This window comes from Carcharodon carcharias, chromosome 11 (genome assembly GCF_017639515.1).
Source record: "Carcharodon carcharias isolate sCarCar2 chromosome 11, sCarCar2.pri, whole genome shotgun sequence".
Classification (NCBI taxonomy): domain Eukaryota; kingdom Metazoa; phylum Chordata; class Chondrichthyes; order Lamniformes; family Lamnidae; genus Carcharodon; species Carcharodon carcharias.
The window spans coordinates 34,152,971-34,172,234 of NC_054477.1; the positions used below are offsets into that span (position 1 = coordinate 34,152,971).

The 19,264-nt window shown below is 41.3% G+C and overlaps 1 protein-coding gene across 1 annotated transcript in view; it reads right to left on the bottom strand.

Moving 5' to 3' along the window:
- Window positions 1-19,264, bottom strand: part of gpr143 (G protein-coupled receptor 143) — a 74,504-nt gene that overhangs the window by 18,747 nt on the left and 36,493 nt on the right. Inside the window, exons 4-7 of the mRNA XM_041198666.1 lie at window positions 7,670-7,762; window positions 6,768-6,877; window positions 2,810-2,918; window positions 1,623-1,740 (exon numbers count right to left, since the gene is read on the bottom strand). Of these exons, the coding sequence (XP_041054600.1) occupies window positions 1,623-1,740; window positions 2,810-2,918; window positions 6,768-6,877; window positions 7,670-7,762 (430 nt within the window). The remainder of the gene's footprint in view (window positions 1-1,622; window positions 1,741-2,809; window positions 2,919-6,767; window positions 6,878-7,669; window positions 7,763-19,264) is intronic.

Below are 19,264 nucleotides of genomic sequence, written 5' to 3' on the forward strand. Positions count from 1 at the left end.
GTGGCCAATTAGGAAGATGGGGTCTCACCAGCTTTAAAGAGTACAAGATGATCATCACTCCCAGAGGTCCACTGGTGCCCAACAACGTAAATGGACGAATAACAGTTACCACGGCAACATCCAAGCGCTATAGGAACGATACTTGCCAGAGAGGGAACACCACCCAGGCAAACAACCAATGACAACCCGCTCGCGTACCATTAGGACACCTGCATAATTTAAGGACTGTCCGCAGGCATGCGTAGTGACTGACAAGAATAACAGTTTGTTAATGCATGAGAACAGTTGTGTAGTGGGCAACTCACAGTTGCACATGATAGTGCATGCAAAGTGGTTTGTTGTTCGTTATGTAAAAGAGGATGTTTGGGTTTTTAAATGCAATCAGTACTAAGTGTGCTACTTGGCTTGCCATAATCATATTACTAACAAAAAGAGTTGTCAAAAATACAAAAGCTCTGCAACAGCTTTGTCTGCCTGTCACTGGCTAATTCACACTTGGACTCTGTTCCATTAGGCCTCAACATTCATTGTTGAGTTAGAAGTTGATAGACGGGACTGAAACCTTTGTTGCATTATAAAATGGTCTTTTCCACTCCCCAGTGTGTGAGTCTAGAGAGTGAGGGTTCGCCTGTTACTCAAAAATGACAACAGACCCAGATACTGCCTTTACCGAATGTCCACACATGTAGAGAAAATTTAGGCTGGTTTCCTCTCTCTATAGCTCAGCTCCAAGACTCAGGTGACTCAGCACAAACCAAACTGGGACATTCCTGTCCTACCAATTTGTCCTTTTAAAATTAAAAGCATAAAGTGATGACGTTTCTCCTTTCAAGATCACAAAGTTTTCTGGGTTTTGCCATCTCCTATTGGTAATGAAGTGGCATATTAAAATCTTTGCATTTAGTTTCCTCCTAGTACATAATATATAACACATTATTGCAAGATGTTCAGTCATAGCATCATAATTATGTTGGGTGCGCTCGGCAAAAGTTCCTTCAAATGACTCATCAGACCCATGGTTTGCTTCACCATATATCCACACTAATAGCTTGAGCCTGTCACACTGTAATCAACCACTTGAATAACTGGTCTCTTGCATACAGCATTCGATTCACTATAGTCTATAATCAGCTTTTCATAAATGAGTAAAAATTATGAATTCATGACAGGATAATTAGTTTGTACTCAAAGAATCACATTTTTTTTAAAACACGGCCTGCATTTCCTCTGATGTCTCAATGTATTTTGATGTAGGTAAATACCAATTCAGGTGCTGCAGTGAAGCACTTTGGGACATTTTAAGGGGTTATATAATAGGTAATTAGTTACAAGCTCCTTATTTTCTAGAAAAGCATATAAAACTAAACATTCTGTTCATCCTTTCCTCTCCAGAAAAGGAAATGCACAATGTTTTCATGCACGGTAATGTAATTAGCAGAGTGGATTCCTATAGCATACTTAGACAAGCTCCTTTAATGGAAAAATACAATAAATTAAGACAAAGCTAACAGCAAAATGTCTTCCAACGTTAACTCTAATTTTTTATACTTATTAAGGATGCTTGCTCCATTAAGGTGCGTTTCAGTTCTAGGACCAGACTCATCTGCATAATCTTACTTTACCATTGTAAACCAAGTGATGAGAGCTGCATTTTTGACATTCTTCAGCAGCTCTCTATTCATGTCTGGCTGCAGTTCAAGGTAGAATAAAAGACTCTCATTGATGATATTTGGGAGCCAGCTGTGAAAAAGGGAAAGACATGCCTATAATTTCAGAAGCATGGCAATGGAAGACAGTAAAAAGAAAATAACTTGCATTTATGTACTGCCTGATTATGTCTCTCATAAATTTTAAAACACTAGTTATTTTGAAGTGCAGTGACTAGTGCATTCATGCAGTGACTAGTGCATTCACACATGGCCACCATTATGTTTATAGCAAATTCCTACAACAGTAAACCAACCCCCACCATCTCAAAAGCAGGTGACAAGCTCTTCAAATCATGTGATTTGGTATAAAAAGCATGATGTTTTCCCCCCCAAACATAAAGCAATATAGATTGACAGTTGGTTTATAAATCTTAGAGGTTTATATAATCTTTTAATAGGTCAGAGCTCTTTACAAAAATATTAAAATTATAATTACATTTACATTAAAATTATATTACTGCTACTTAATGCATTTTAAACTGGCTTCTGACTTCAGCTGCTGCACATGACTCCAGTTACACTCAGTTCCACTTACCAAAAAAATTGAAAGATTTAAAGACTGGTGCGCGAGATCATGAATGAACCTCAGAAACTATGTCTCTCGTGATGGATTCATGAGAGTTGGCATGACTGCTATCAGGCCGACGAGATGGAGAACCAGCTAACTTGTTTTAACAGTGTTGGTTGGGGGGCAGAGGAGCGCTGATTGTTGTGATGTGAGACCATTGCTCTCGCTGTTTAGCTATAACAAATCTTTCAGATCTGAAATTTGACCGCAATCAGTAGTTTGTGCTACTGTGAACTCCTGCTTTGTGTATCCATGCAGCTCAATTGAAAATTTCAAAGCTGTGACTAATAGGTTTTTGCTAGTTAAGGGTAACAAGGCACATGGAGTTGTTATAAATCAGCCACCGGGGAGCAGGCTCAAGGGACTGAATGGGCTATGTTCCAGTTCAGCTTTGGAATAAGGTTAAAGACATGTACCATTGTCTAGCACCACACCCTATCATTATGGTAATTTTGGACAAAAAATAAATCAGGTAATTTAATCACAGCAAGTGATAACCAGCAATTCCCATAAAGACATTACTGTGCCTTACCAAATAATAAACACAAGTAGAATCTTGAAAAATCTTAATTTAATCTGAGTCCCCAAACGCCTTTCATTTTCTGTGTATATGCCCTGTCTTCCCTTCAACAGCGAAGCAACTGCAAAATAAAATTTAAAAAATGTCCTTTGAGCTGAATGTTATGATATATTTAAAGTAAATTCTGGCACAAGCAGATGATTTTTCAAACAATTTGAATGAAATGCTCCTTCAACATTGCAATTGATGATAATACTATTCATATATAAACTGAAAGAATGGCTGGCAGCAAGTTACAAGCTGAACAGTCCTGAAAATGTTCTAAACAGCACAATGTTGTCACAAGGTTTCTTTAGTGAATGAGAGGATCTCACATGATGGTGCTTAGGAATTAAATTAAAAAAGGATGACTGAGTCTTTAAATAGCTTCCTGTCATTCATCCAACCCCAATGCATCAAGACATGAAAATGAATGACCCTCTTCCAACCTGTTAGATAAATAAATATGTAGCCCGCATTCATCCAGTTGCATAGATAAATCTGTGTCCATCATCCACCCCAGCTACATAAATAAAGATTAACATTCACCCCATGAACCTTTAAAGGCATTTGAGGACTCTGGCCATGTGCAAAGTAAGGACAGGCCAGACAGTGAAGGAAGTTCAGAGTGGGATGTCTGGTGATAGACAGTCGGGAAGGTGTCACCCTGGGGGGTCCTCAACATCAACTCCAGGCCAAACTGGGGCCAGGAAACCTCCTGCTGATTACAATGTACCGGCCTCCCTCTCCCTCAGCTGATGAATCAGTGCTCCTCAATGTTGAACGCCCATCTGGAGCAAGCACAGAGGGTGGCAAGGGCGCAGAATGTACTCTGGGTGGGGGACTTCAAGTGACCATCACCAAGGGTGGCTCGGTAGCACCACCTAGCTGGCCAAGTCCTAAAAGACAGCTGCTAGACTAGGTCTGCAGCAGGTGGTGAGGGAACCAAAGGGAAAAAAAACATAATTTGACCTCATCCTCACCAACCTACTGATACTGTGTCATGGACAGATGTAAGAGTGACCACCACACAGTCCTTTTGGAAATGAAGTCCCATCTTCACATTGAGGATACCCTCCATCGTGTTGTGTGGCATTACTAACATGCTAAAAATGGGATAGATTTCAAACAGACCTAGCAACTCAAGACTGGGCAACCATGAGGCACTGTGGGCCATCAGCAGCAGAGTTGAACTCAACCAGGATCTGTAACCTCAAGGTCTGGCATATGCCCCACTCCACCATTACCATCAAGGCAGAGGATCAACACTGATTCAATGAAGAGTGCAGGAGGGCATGCCAGGAGCAGCACCAGGCACACCTAAAAATGAGGTGTCGACCTGGTGAAGCTACAACACAGGACACTACTTACATGCCAAACTGCTTGAGCAGCAAGTGATAGACAGAGCTAAGCAATTCTACAACCAACAGACCAGATCTAAGCTCTGCAGTCCGGCCATAGTCATGAATGGTGGTGGACAATTAAACAAATCACTGGAGGAGGCGGCTCCACAAATATCCCCATCCTCAATGATGGAGGAGCCCAGCAACAATCTTCAGCCAAAGTGCTGAGTGGATGATCCACAGCATCACACATGCCAGTCTTCAGCCAATTCGATTCACTCCACATGATATCAAGAAACAGCTGAGGGCATTGGATACTGCAAAGGCTATGGATTCTGACAATATTCCAGCAATAGTACTGAAGACTAGTGCTCCGGAACTTGCCACGTCCCTAGCCAAGTTGTTCCAGTGCAGCTACAACACTGGCATCTAGCCTACAACATAGAATATTGCTCAGGTATGTCCTGTACACAAAAAGCAGGACAAACTTGGCCAATTACCATCCCATCAGTCTATTCTCGATCATCAGTAAAGTAATGGAAGGGGTCATCAACAGTAGTATCAAGTGGCACTTACTTAACAATAACCTGCTCACTAACACTCAGTTTGGGTTCCTCTAGAGCCAGTCAGCTCCTGACTTCATTACAGCCTTGGTTCAAACATGGACAAAAGAGCTGAACTCCCAAGGTGCAGTGAGAGTGACTGCCCTTGACATCAAGACTGCTTTTGACTGAGTGGGCATCAAAGAGCCCTAGCAAAACTGGAGTCAATGGGAATCGGGGGAAAATTCTCCACTGGTTGGAGTCATACCTAGCACAAAGGAAGATGGTGTGGTTGTTGGAGGCAATCATATCAGTTCCAGGACACCACTGCAGGAGTTCCTCAGGGTAATGTCCTAAGCTCAACTTCATTAATGACCTTCATTAATGACCCTTCCTGCCATCATAAGGTCAGAAGTAGGAATGTTTTGCATCATTCACAACTCCTCGAATACTGAAGCAGTCCATGTCCAAATGCAGCAAGACCTGGATAAAATCCAGGCTTGGGCTGACAAGTGGCAAGTAATATTCGCACCACCCAAGTGCCAGGGAATGACCATCTCCAGCAAGAGAGAATCTAACCATCAACCCTTAACATTCAATGGCATTACCATTGCGGAATCCCTCGCTAATCAACATCCTGGGGGTTACCATTGACTTGAGACTGAGCTGGACTAGTCATATAAATACCCTGGCTACAACAGCAGGTCAGAGGCCAGGAATCCTGTGGCAAGTAAGTCATCTCCTGACTCCCCAAAGCCTATCCACCATCTACAAACACAAGGAGTGTGATGGAATACTCTCCACTTGACTGGATGAGTGTAGCTTCAACAACACTAAGCTGGACACCATCCAGGACAAAGCAGCCTGCTTCATTGGCACCCCATACACAACATTCACTCCCTCCCTCCACCACTGATGCACAATGGAAGCAGTATGTACCATCTACAAGATGCGCTGAAGGAATTCACCAAGCCTCCTCAGACTACCTTCCAAACCCACAACCTCTGCCATATAGATGGGCAAGTCAACAGGCACATGGCAACACCACCAACTGAAGGTTCCCCTCCAAGCCACTCACAATCCTGACTTGGAAGTATATAACCATTCCTTCACTGTCGCTGGCTCAAAATCATGGAACTCCCTTCCTAACAGCACTGTGGGTGTACCTACACCACATGGACTTCAACAGTCCATGAAGGCAGCTTACCACCACCTTCTCAAGGACAATTAAGGACAGGCAATAAATGCTTGCCTAGCCAGCGATGCCCACATCCCATGAATGAATAAAAATTGTTTTCACACCAACTGGCACTTTGATTTTAAGGTACTGGTTCCCATGGACCTATCACTAGTAGAGTAAAGGAGTTATGAATCATATTCTTGTTCATCCTTGAAATCGCAAGTGTAGAGAGAGCACATGAATCCTACACACCAGATTGCCAGATAACAACACACGCTCAAATGTGAAAAGATCGCTTAAGAAAAAGAAACACGCTCCAAGTTTTTAAAAAAAGTTAATTCTACAATTCATGCTGTTCAGAAAGGCTAAATCACATATTAGGGGCAGAATGAAATGATATATAGTTCAGGGAGAATGTTTAAGTGCATGATGGAAAAAAGCGAGGTTGGCATTTTTGCTGATGCTGCTTTCTTGCCAGACTGCAGCTCCACGGGTGAAAGTTAAGTGCACTTGGCCATTGTTCATGCAAGAGGCTTGTAAATGAGTGCTTTTGGACTATATCAACCATGTGGCCCAAATCCACACTAGCACATTACCAGCAGGAGAAGTAACTGGATAGCTATCAGTAGAGCTGCTTCTCCCTCCTTTAAATCAATGACACAAGAGTCCATTGTAGTGCTGCTACCTGTACCTCGGTAGAAGTCAACTAACTGAGTACAGACCAGGAATCAAACTTGAGAACATTTATACATATGGTTGCTGGAGCTACTGAGGATCTTTTTTTCTGCATTCTCTGTAAAAAAAATACTGCAATCATTCTGGAAATAAATCAAATTAACATTGGACAACATTTGTACAAGCCATACCTGCAGAAGCAGTTTTTCCAAACAGAATGGGATTAACAAGCAGAACAAGCAATAGAGGTACGTAGGTTGTGATGTAATGTGGGATTGCGTGTTCCAGTCCATTTTCACAGCTGGAAGGTAATGAAGTTTATATCAGTCATATAAAATTCAATCTCGGGTACATTTTCTGGCTGCCATAGATATCATGTTACAATGAAGGAGTGTTACAGAGATTTATCATACAGTATAATTTAGTCGCTTGGTGGTATAGAATTTGAGCATTGCTGAAAAAAAGACATGCTGTTGAAGCTTTTCATCTTGCACTCATCAGGACAGATGCAAGAATGCCAAATTTCAAAGGGAACAACAATGTATATTGCATCAGAAAAGAGTGCTGATTGGTTGGCAAGCTAACTCTGATTGTTTGAACATTGCCCTGGAGAATGCACCAGGGAATTATTGTCACCCATACTTTTGTTTAATAAAAAAAGGTGCAATGCCTGCTCATGTTCCTTTTGCCTGCAGAGGACAGGTCTCTGCTTATGAATACATGCAGCTTCTAGCAAGCATAAGTGAGCCACATTGCAAGCCTGATTTATAATCTTAAATTGGTCGTTTGTGTAATCACTTAGGAATATTTTTTAGGTTAGTAGAGCAGGATTTGATTGCACCTGTGTTTATTTTAACTCACAGTCACAAGGTGCTTCATTTCTGGGCAGGGCTAAACATCATGAAACTTCCACTGACGATATTTAAATGTAACATCATGGGTTAAAAATCTACTACTGCCATCTCAGAGAATACGTGAGCTGTTGAGTACATATCAGTATTAGACAAGATAAAAATAATTGCTGCAAACTGCATTAGATTTCTGAAAGCCAAGAGTGAGAACCAAATTGCATCTAATTCCTAAAGTTACCGACCTGGAAATGGATGGATAGTAGAGCATGGCCACACCTTCAACACAAAGGAGGATCGCTAGACCCCAAGTCAGCATGTGGTACAGCAGTAGGATACTGAGAAAAAGAATGACTAGTTTTAATAACACATTTTACCAAGTTCTTGGCATTGATTGAACTCACACCCTATTAAGATTTCAGACACCTTTGCAATGGTGCAAATTCATTCCCTTCCTCCATTTGTGAATTCAAAAGAATCAATGCTGGTGGGAAGTTTTCTCATAGGGGTAGACATCACAGTCAAACCCAACCTGATCCTCACTTATCACAAGTCCAGTGGATAGAGGTCAGGAACAGGAACCCTGCTTGGATTTCTCTCTCCTTGGCTCACAGACATGGAGACCAATTGCAAAGACCTGTCATTGTCTCAATTGAGATCAGTTAACTCAGTACAGACCAGTAATCAAATCCAAAGCCTTCCTCATCATTATGCCCCGGTCCATACTAGATGGAGCATTTATTCTCTTAACCAGCAGAAAATATGTCCATAATTAATTTAATGGTTATTTGATCACTAACTGCTTTAAAAACAAGCAACAAATCTGTTTCTTTTAGAGTGCAGATTGTTACTACTTTTCAAGGTATAATTGGGTTGACGTGGGATTAAAATTCCTCTGATTTCAATGATTTCTGCAGGTAGTTTCCATACCAGTTGATACCCGAAAGGAATCCTACAATTTTTTTTATCAGGGATCTGGACTTTGCCTTCGGGTCAGTTGGAACAAGGTAAAAGTGCAATTGCCAAGATGCAATATAACGACAACTACCTTCTTAATAGATGAAAATCCATCAAAGACAGTGTAACTAGTGATGCAATTCACTTACTTATTTCCCCATCTACTTGCTGTCCTCAGCATCCGAAGATACATCCTGTTCTACCTGTATACTGATGACACCAAGCTCTATTTCACCACCATCTCATGCGACCCCTCCACTGCCTGATTTATCGCACTGCTTGTCTGACATCCAGTCCGGGATCAGCAGTAACTTCCTACAACTAAATATTGGGAAATCAAATGCCAGTGCCTTCAGTCCCTGCTGCAAATTCCATTCTTTAGCCAATGACTCCATCCTTTTCTTCGGTTACTGTCTGAGGCTGAGCCAGATCATTTACAACCTTGGTGTCAAATTTGACCCTGAGATAAGTGTCCAGTCACTTCACTGCTCCATCACCAAGGTTGCCAATTTCCATCTCTGTACCATTCCCCATGCTGGATCCTGCATTAGCTTATCTGTTGTTGAACCTCCAATTCATGCTTCTGTCACCTCTAGACTTGACTATTCCAATGCATTCCTAGCCAGTCTCCTATGTTCTACCCTCTATAAAACTTACCCAAAACACAGTTGCCCAATTCTTAACTCACATTAAGGCCAGAGCCTTCTGCTCTGGAATCCAAATTCAATCGCAGGTGTGGAAGTGGGAGTGATTTTCACTGGCAGGGATGGGGGGGGGTGAAGGGTGAACAGCTGGTGATGCACGCACAACATTGTGCTGTTCAGCTCATTAAAGATGCACCTGCAAAGAGCTCGTCGATTCTCACAGCAGGGCAGGCAAGAAGTCACCGCCCCTGCCATCACCTTATGGGATCGAAGGTCCGGGCGCCATATTTAAAGGGCACCCGGACAGCCTGCACTATCCCTTTCACCTTTGCCTGGCCACTGCTCCAGCCTTTCCACTAACCCTTCCTGCCTTCCTTGGTCATCCTCCACGCAACTTGCACTGTCACCACCCAGTTTCAAGCTGACGTTTACAGGCACTCCCCAAAGATGACAATGCAGCAGCAACTCACCATTAATCATGGAAGTCTACCTCGCTAAGTGCTTGCCACTTACGTGCAGTTGTAAAAGTGAACACTCTAATTTCTCAGTGGCAGGGAACTTAATTCTGATGAGGTAGCCTTTTAATGAGTGTGCATGACTTACGAATAAATCACAGAATTTTAATGGCACAGGAGGCCATTCAGCCCATTGTTGTCTGCACCAGCTCTTGAAATGAACATTATGACCTAGTGCCATTGCCCTGCCTTTCCCCCGTACCCTTGCACATTGTTTGAATAGAAACAATCATTTAATGTCCTCTTGAATGCCTCGATTGAACCTGCCTCCACCACACTCCCATACAATGTATTCCAGACCCGAAGCACTCGTTGTGTGAAAAAGTTTTTTCCCCCCATGTCATATTTGCGTCTTTTGCAAATCACTTTAAATCTGTGCCATCTTGTTCTTGATCCTTTTATGAGTGGCACCATCTCCCTATCTACTCTGTCCAGCCCCCTCATGATTGGACATCTATCAAGTCTCCTCTTAGCCTTCTTCTCTCCAAGGAGAACAGTTCCAACCTCTGTAATCTATCCCCGTAGTTGAAATTTCTCATCCCTGGAACCATTCTTGCAAACCTCATCTGCACTCTCAAATGTGTTCATATCCTTCCTACAGTGTGGTGCCCAGAACTGTACACAAAGCTCCAGCTGAGCTCTAATGAGTGTCTTATATAAATTCAGCATAACCTCCCTGCACTTGTACTCTATGCCCCTATTAATAAAGCCCAGGATACTATATGCTTTATTAACTGCTCTCTCCACCTGTCCTGCCACCTTCAATGATCTATGCACATATGCACCCAAGTCTTTCTGCTCCTACACACCCTTCAAAATTTCAGCCCTTATTTTATATTGTCTGTCCATGCCCTTCCTACCAAAATGCGTTGCTTCACCCTTCTCTGCATTGAAATTTATCTGCCACCTTTCTGCCCACTCTACCAACTTGTCTACGTCCTCTTGAATTTCCACACCATCCTCCTGACAGTTTACAACATTCCCAAGCTTCGTATCATCTGCAAACTTTGAAATTGTCCCCTGCACATGAAGACCGAGATTATTAATACATATCAGGAAAAGCAAGGGTGCCAATACCAGCCCCTGGGGAACTCCACTACAAACCTTCCTCCAGTCTGAAAAATATCCATTGAGCATTACGTTTTGCTTCCTATTTTTCAGCCAATTTTGTATCCATATTGCTACTGTTCCTTTTATTTCATGAGCAATAACTTTTCTCTCAGTCTGTTGTGTGGCACTGTATCAAATGCCTTTTGAAAGTCCATGTACACCACATCAACAACATTACCCTCATCGACCTTTTCTGTTACGCCTTCAAAAAACTCCAGCAAGTTAGTTAAACACAGTTTCTCCTTTAGAAATCCATGCTGGCTCTTCCTTATCAACCCATAATTTTCTATGTGACTACGAATTCTATCCCAAATAATTGTTTCTCGAATCTTGCCCACCACTGAAGTTAAACTGACTGGTCTGTAATTGCTGGGCTTCTCCTTATAACCTTTTTTGAACAAGGACATAATGTTTGCAATTCTCCAATCCTCTGGCACCTCCCCTGAGTCTAGGGAAGACTGAAAAATTACGGCCAGTGCCCCTGCAATTTCTACTCTCATTTCCTTGGGTGCATCCCAGTGCCTTGTCAACTTTAAGTACTGACAGTCTATTCAACACTTCCTCCTTATCAATTTTGAACCCTTCTATTGACAGAATTTCCTCATCTGTCACCATGGCCTGGGTAATGTCTACCTCTTTGGTAAAGACGGATGCAAAGCATTCATTTAATACCTCAGCCATGGCCCCTTCGTCCATGTGTAAATTCCCTTTTAGGTCCCTAATCGGCCCTACTCCTCCTTTTACCACCCTTTTACTATATATATGCCTACAGAAGACTTTGGGATTCCCCTTTATGTTGGCCGCCAGTCTTTTCTCATAATCCCTCTTCATTTCTCTAATATGTTTTTTCACCTCCCCTCTGAACCTTCTCTAGATTCTCATTCTATTTTCTACCGGACACCTGTTGTAAGCGCAGTTTTTCTTCTCTATCTTAATTTCAATCTCCTTTTTCATCCAGGGAGCTCTGGATTTGTTTGCCCTACCCTTCCCTTTCGATGGAATATACCTTGACTCTGCTCGAACCAATTCTTTTTTGAAGGTAGCCCATTGTTCAGCTACAGTTTTTCCCACCAATCTTTTGTTCCAGTCTATCTGGCCCAGCTCTGTTCTTGCCCCATCGAAGTTGGCTCTTGTCCAGTTAATTATTCTTACTCTGATTACAATGATCATTGTCTCCTAAATGTTCCCCCATTGACACTTAGATCTACTTGGCGCAGCTCATTTCCAAGAATCATTGCATCCTTTCCTGTTGGATTAGACACATGCTGCTGTAGAAAATGCAAAAGGGCTTCCCAACATTGTTTTTCGGGAAGTTTGACCTGCCTTTAAAGTCCCAAGAACTCAATTAAAAAAATTCACCCCCCCCCCCCCGTCGAGAAACTGATTTTTGGCCTCATGCCAAACTAATGTCCCCTGCCTGCCAAGCTTCCCAACGCTGGCAGGACTGGAACATTTCACCCAAGTCCCACTCACTCTTTACCACAGGTCAGGTCACTGACCAACATTAGCTCCCAGTTCAGCAACACTTGAATTTTAAAATTCTCATCCTTGATTTTCAAATCCCTTCATGACTCACCCAACCCCACAACCCTCAAAACTCTGCATTCTGCCAATCTTTCCTCTTGCACATACCCGATCTTAACCATTCTACTAGTGGTGGCCTGGCCTTTAGATGCTTTTGCCCAAATGGCTCCAAAATTCCTCGCCTAAGTCTCTCCATCTCTCCCTTCAAGATGCTCCTTAAATCTTACTGCTTTGATCTAGTTTTTGATCTTTTGCCTTGATATATCCTTTTGTGACTGGTGCCAAATTTTTTTTGATAACATACATTAGTGAAGCGCCTTGCAACGCTTAAAGGCACTGTATAAATGCAAGTTATTGTTGTAGCCTGCATTCAACCCATGGGATTTGTTTTCTTGATTGCTATAGGGGCATTGGAGTTGTGAGCCCCACAATTAAATCTCCAACCCATATACGGAGTTCATACACTAGCCAAATTGCTAAAGTATAGCTCTACATACTTTACTTATATCAATATTTAAATATGGCTCAAAATTGCCTACAGATAAAAGTAACAAATAGGTGATACAATGGATCTGTTTCTGGATCACTTTGGTTACTAAAGCCTCAACACAAAGTCTTAAATGAGATTGCATGTAACCTAACTTACCAGAGAATTCACATCCAAAACATCGACATGAAGGAGGCTACACAGCAGACACAGAATAACATGGGTGACAACATAAAATTGCTCATGGATAGCATGGGTTTTACTGACACAAATGATGAGACACAACAGAGCTCTGAGCCATAACAAGCTGGCAGTGGTAAAGTATTTTTATGGATAAGTCCCTAGACAATGAAAACGATTTCCATGACACAGCTCATTAAGAATAGTTTGTGGGCTGCAACATTTGATAATGGCGGTTACCAAGACAGATGACTAGTTCCTACTTTATCGCCTTCCACCAAATAGCATTGCTGAGCTGTTGCTCATTTCAGACATATGATAAACCCCTACGGAGTTGCTATTGGGTATTACTGGAAGAGGTCAGGATAACTTACCTTAGTCTACACAAGGAGGAGAACAGTCTTGTGAAAAACAGATCAATATAGAAATGCTGTTATTGCAGCGTTTTCCAAATCTGTTGATTTGTTTTAGGGTAACATATTTTAGGGTAACTGATGTTTATGGTACACTTCACAAAGCAGCAAGTTTCACCATTGTACAAGTGTTTTCCAATGTATTTCCATGAGGGGCACCATCAGCGATTTAAATTCTTTACTCACATTATTTTGGCAAAATATTGTCTTTGCTGACTATTCCACATCTTGAAAAAGAAAATCATTCTGGAATTAAGGCTAGCATTAGTTGATGGGGAAACCACACAATTCATGGCACAAATTATTTTCTAAATATTTCTGGCATCAAAAAAGACATATTTCTATTGATACTTCACAAAACTGATTGACTTTGGAAACCCAAACTCTCTTATATAAAAATACTTTAGGAATTCACATTTAAAAATCTTGCTTCATTCTGCACTTGTTAAATTGATCCAATTTTGTTTTGCTTAAATCACTGTTTAAAAAATTTAGAAACTGTTCGAATATCACAGCAACTCACTTTCTGGGAATATCAGTTATAACAAGAATGTTGAACACATTTCTACTGATCTGATTTATAAATAATTTAGCTTGTTCCTCTTGAACAGACACACCCTATTTTAGTTAAAATATGAATCTTAAGAATGTCTAACAAGGTCAGCAGTCAAGTGAGTGCATTAAACTATGGAATAAAAGAAAGCCAATTGCCTATCACAACTCCTCACTTTAGTATCACAACTCTTCCCAAGTACAGATTGAAAATCCAGAATATTCTAGAGCTATAACTCCAGCCAGAAAACCGTGGGACCACATGAACTGGCAGAAATAACAATTAATAACCAATTTTACTTTACACCAATTTAAATTTATGCCATCCAAGTCCACTTTCTCGGATTGCTCTGAAGTAATATTTCTTTCTCTATATCATTTCATCCTGGGAGCAGGTGTAAACAGAGCACAAGTGGTACATGGATTGGACACTTTATTTAAATACAGACAGAGAATTGAGAATCTAACCATATTCTCTTCCCAATTTTTTTTAAGATGCCGTGGAAGAAAGTTACTGAACAAAGTCACAGGAGTCTGCCAATGAACTTTTAACAAAAAGAATAAAAATTTATTAAACAAGAGAAATGAACTATATGACATCAGACAAAACAGTTGCAAAAATCTCAATAAAATCACAAGAAAATGTTTCAAATATTCACTATTCCTTCACCCCAGCAATACCTTTTATAGGCAAATTCAGGAAGATAACACAATTTTCAAAATCTTACACTCTAATTCTGAAGTACATATGAATTATCAGGCGAACTGTGGTCAGACACAACATACTCCAAAATAAATGACAGATGCGACCAAGGCAGATTCCATGGATTTCTCAACAACCCACCCAGACACATGTCACGTTGTGAGCTAACCAATCTCACTGAAACTCTGCCTTTCTCACCAGGGTTTCCAATATACACGTGAAGACCTTGCCTTGGAATTCTCTTCAAACATTGCTCCTATTTGGATGGCTGCAACAATGGCCCACCTCACAGGACATCAATATCACCTTCCCCTGGATCTCACAGCAAACTCAGACTTCACCTTCCAAGCACAATTTCAGATCCTCAACCATGCTAAACAAAACACCACTGCTCCAAAAAGCCTGCAGTAAGGAGTCACCAACCTTCGGCTGCCTCCTTGGATCATCAAGGCTTCTCTCAAGCCCGCTTCAATTCAAGTCTGCTCCTCGCAGCTCTCTCTTTAACTCAAGAATCTATTGCTCTGCTCTTTTCTTTTAACTTGACTTCCAGAACCTCTTCCTGATCCATTTCTTTGCCTGGGGCTTTCTTCTGGGACCTCTCCCTGTCCACCTTCCCCATGTCTTCCTTCTTGAGACTCCTTCCTTGGTAATGGCGCTCTGGATCAGGTCACTGACCTGCACTTCATGCCGTTTTACTTCTTTACTTCTGCAAAGGTGCGCAGGGCTGTTCCCCAGCCCAAAGAGCAGAAAATAAAAGAAAATACACATGTGCGGCCATTTCCCGGCTGCCACACGCCCAAATGGCCTGAGGCTCATTAGGAACCAGAGTTCCTGACTTCAGCTTCATCACACACACATTAATACATTTTTTTAAAAAAGACCCAAAATACCATTTTCATGTTCTGGACATTGCTAGCCTGCCGGGACCTCCATCAACGTCAGGGAAGGCCTTCAGCTTGGCTACAAAAGCATAATTATTTTACTTGCTGCCAAATGTGCTCAACATTGTAAACAGGGCAGACTCAGTTCAACAAAAAACAAGGTATTTTCCTGGGCTGTCTTCATTGGAAGTGGTTCTATTATACCATATTAAAAAGGTCCTGTAAAGAAATGCCAATCACACTAGAGTTTAACTGTGTTGCTTTAAAATTCAACTTGCAAACATTCAATATGTCTGTGCGTCAATAAGCTACACTTTTAATTCAAAATACCTCAAAAGTTATTTAAAGTAAATTAACAGCATTTTTAAACAATTCTTCTGATGTAGATACTGTAGCTTTAAACACAGCACTGCAGCTTGTTAAACATGTGCAAGGTCTCTCTGGTTACCATTCTTTCTTGATTTCCCCACAAAAACAGTTTGCTTGTTCTGAAAAATGATTTATATGAATATTCAATTGAAACAGAAACATTATACTGTTTTTAAGCTATTTTCTCCTGTCCTATCATAGAATTATACAGCACTGAAGGAGGTCTGTTAAAGATCTCCGTGGGGAACTGTAAACCAAAATTTACCAAACTGCCCTCAAATGAAGAAATTACCAACAAGATTTCACTTTTTGTAACTTTTACTTTAACATGAATCAGAATCAAATGTAATTAAACATGAATTAACAGGCGAATTATGTATGGCACAAAGTATAAATTACACATAGAATAGCGAATACAACAAATACACATCACTCCCTGTACAAATGTGGCACCATGTGCAATCTCACAGTCTTTCCAACTCGACTGCCAGTAAATCATCTCTCTCACTTTTTTCACTCAATGGATTTGGTCCTCGAGACCCCTGCAACAGTGGGAGAGGCAGTGGCACAGTCTAGTTCATAGTCCCTGCTCTAACCCCGTCTGTCTTCAGCTTTCTGTCACTTAACTATTACACACAAAGCTCCTTGTAAATGTGCCTTATCTGTTCCTGCTGTGCTGCAGCTTCTTTGCCTCTGGCCACATGGCATCTTTATCTTAATTTTTTTCATGTTGGTATTCCTTCAGGTCAAAGGTCATCAGGTCACATGTACCAGTTTTTCTTATTATCCAAGAAAATTACAACTGATCCCTTTACAATTGATGCAAACTCTTAAAAGTCCCTTTCAAACCTTCTTAAGAACAGATTCCCTAGACATTTTAAGGGAATTACAAATTTTCCTTCCAGTATTTCTCCCAGGTCAAAGATTGTCATAGATCATTTGACCCATCTTGCTTTTGCCTCTTTGAAAAAGCTCTCCAAATAGTTCCATCAGCCCTGCAAACATTTCCTTTCCTCTCCAGAAAGGTACTGACATACAAGCTGGATTTACTGCTCATGCAGCCCTCCTTTTCCTCATCCCATCAGGCTACAAACTGTAAGGGACATCACAGCTGAACCTGATCCTGTTCACGTCCACACTTCAAATGACAACAATCAAGAAATGGGAGATCTGGCTGATTCTTCTGTTTACTTATCCAGAGGTTGCTTGTGATGCCCTTTACTCTCAGCTCAACTATTGGCAGCAAAGATCACAGACTGAATCTGTGATCTTCTTGGTCTATAAGACTCGGTTCCATACAGGAACAAACTTTCAATGCAGCCAAAACCAGATTAATAAAAGCATATTATTTTGTGCAACTTAGAATGCAATTCAAATGTAGCACTCAGATATTCTTCATTTCCTCCTGCCTCCTAACTTTTTAAATATAGTTATTTTTGCAGATTTTAATCATCCAATGGTGCTCAATTTAAACTGGGAAGATGTTTTGGACTAGGCTACAGATATCTCCAACATTTTGTTTGATCCACATCAAACAGCAGCAGCCCTGTGCTGTGATGCAGGCCTAATTGCTTGCAATTCCTATCAAGTCCAATCACAGGGTGATCTTGATGACTTATCCATTTAATGACCCTACTCAGCACAGATAATGACACCCCCCTCCGGACTAAAAGGAGGCTGCGTATTAGTCCTAGACTCTATTACTCAGAAAGATCGGAATTGTATAACAATACCCAAAACAAGCTGCACTCCTAACAGTGGAAATAGAATTATATTATGAGGCATGATTTCTATCCTAGTGATGGAAAACATTCTTCATCGCTGGGAACTAGTCACATTTTAAAAATTTATTTGGTAATGGGATAAAGAGAATGGTCTTAATGTGTGGTTTGATCTAGTACAGCTGGAACCAGGACCGCTAATTATTTCAATATTGTAAACTGTAGAACACAGCATTGAAATTCTCAGGGCCACAATTTGCAGAAGTTTATTATTTTTAACGTAGTATTTTCAATGGAAAATTGAAACGGTAGCTTTGCAGGTTTAAATTTCCCACATGAATTATGAACACTAAAAATTAAGTCTGTAAATGGGAGGAATCACAGGTGAATCATGGTTGGCAGCCATGCTGAGAATGTTTACATGTTTAAAATTTTCTTGAGAAATTTCCAAAAGAAAAATAATTCCACTAACTGCAACCTGATATCATAGAAACACAGATTATTAAGCAAATGACATTAAGTTAATCCATTTTGAAATATCTTTTGATCCCTTTGCTCTTTAGGACACATCTAATTACTATCTTTTTGCACACTAGACTTCAGACTTGCCTGGTAACTTTTTTTGCAGACCTGTTACTGGGGGTTAAATAAAAGGGGGTAAAAAAAAAGGTCTACCTCTAACTCCTGATGTTTTCATTACTCACTTAATTGTGTCCCCTGGTATTTGAAACCTCCACTATAAATGGACAATCTGCCGTGATCAACAATTGTTAAGCCTCTTTGGTAAAGCAGAGCATTTCTAATTATGGTTGGATGATATTTCCTGGCAGTACTTTAAATCATTGTGAGGTGAGTCACTGCCCTTGACATGAAGGCAGCTTTTGACTGAGTGTGGAATCAAGAAGCCCTGGCAAAACTGGAGTCAATGAGAATCAGGGGGAAACCCTCCACTGGTTGGAGTCATACCTAGCACAAAAGAAAGATGGTTGCAGTTTCTGGAGGTCAGTCATCTCATCACTGCAGGAGTTCCCCAGGGTGTACTGTTGTAGGCCCAACCATCTTCAGCTGCTTCATCAATGACCTTCCTGCCTTCATAAGGTCAGAAATGGGGATGTTCACTGATGATTGTGGGGATGTTTGCACAATGTTCAGTACCATTTGCTACTGAAGCAGTCCATGTCCAAATACGGCAAGACCTGGACAATATCCAGGCTTGGTCTGACAAGTGGCAAGTAACATCCGCACCACACAAGTGCCAGACAATGACCATCTCCAACAAGAGAGAGTCTATCCATCACCCCTTGACATTCAATGGCATTACCATTGCTGAATTCCCCACTATCAACATCCTGGGGATACTATTGGCCAAAAACTAAACTGGACTAGCCATATAAAAACCGTGGCTACAAGAGCAAGTCAGAGGCTAGGAATTCTGCGGCGAGTAACTCACCTCCTGACTCCCCAGAGTCTGTCCACCATCTACAAGGCACAGGTCAGAAGTGTGATGGAACACTCCACTTGCCTGGATGAGTGCAGCTCCCACAACACTCAAGAAGCTGGACACCATTCAGGACAAAGCAGCCCGCTTGATTGGCACCACATCCACAAACATTCACTCCCTCCACCACAGTGGCAGCAGTGTGCATCACATGCAAGATGCACTGTAGGAACTCATCAACGTTCCTTAGAAAGCACCTTCCAAATCCATGACTACTACCATCTAGAAGGACAAGGGCAGTAGACACATGAGTACATCATGACCTGCAAGTTCCCCTCCAAGCTGC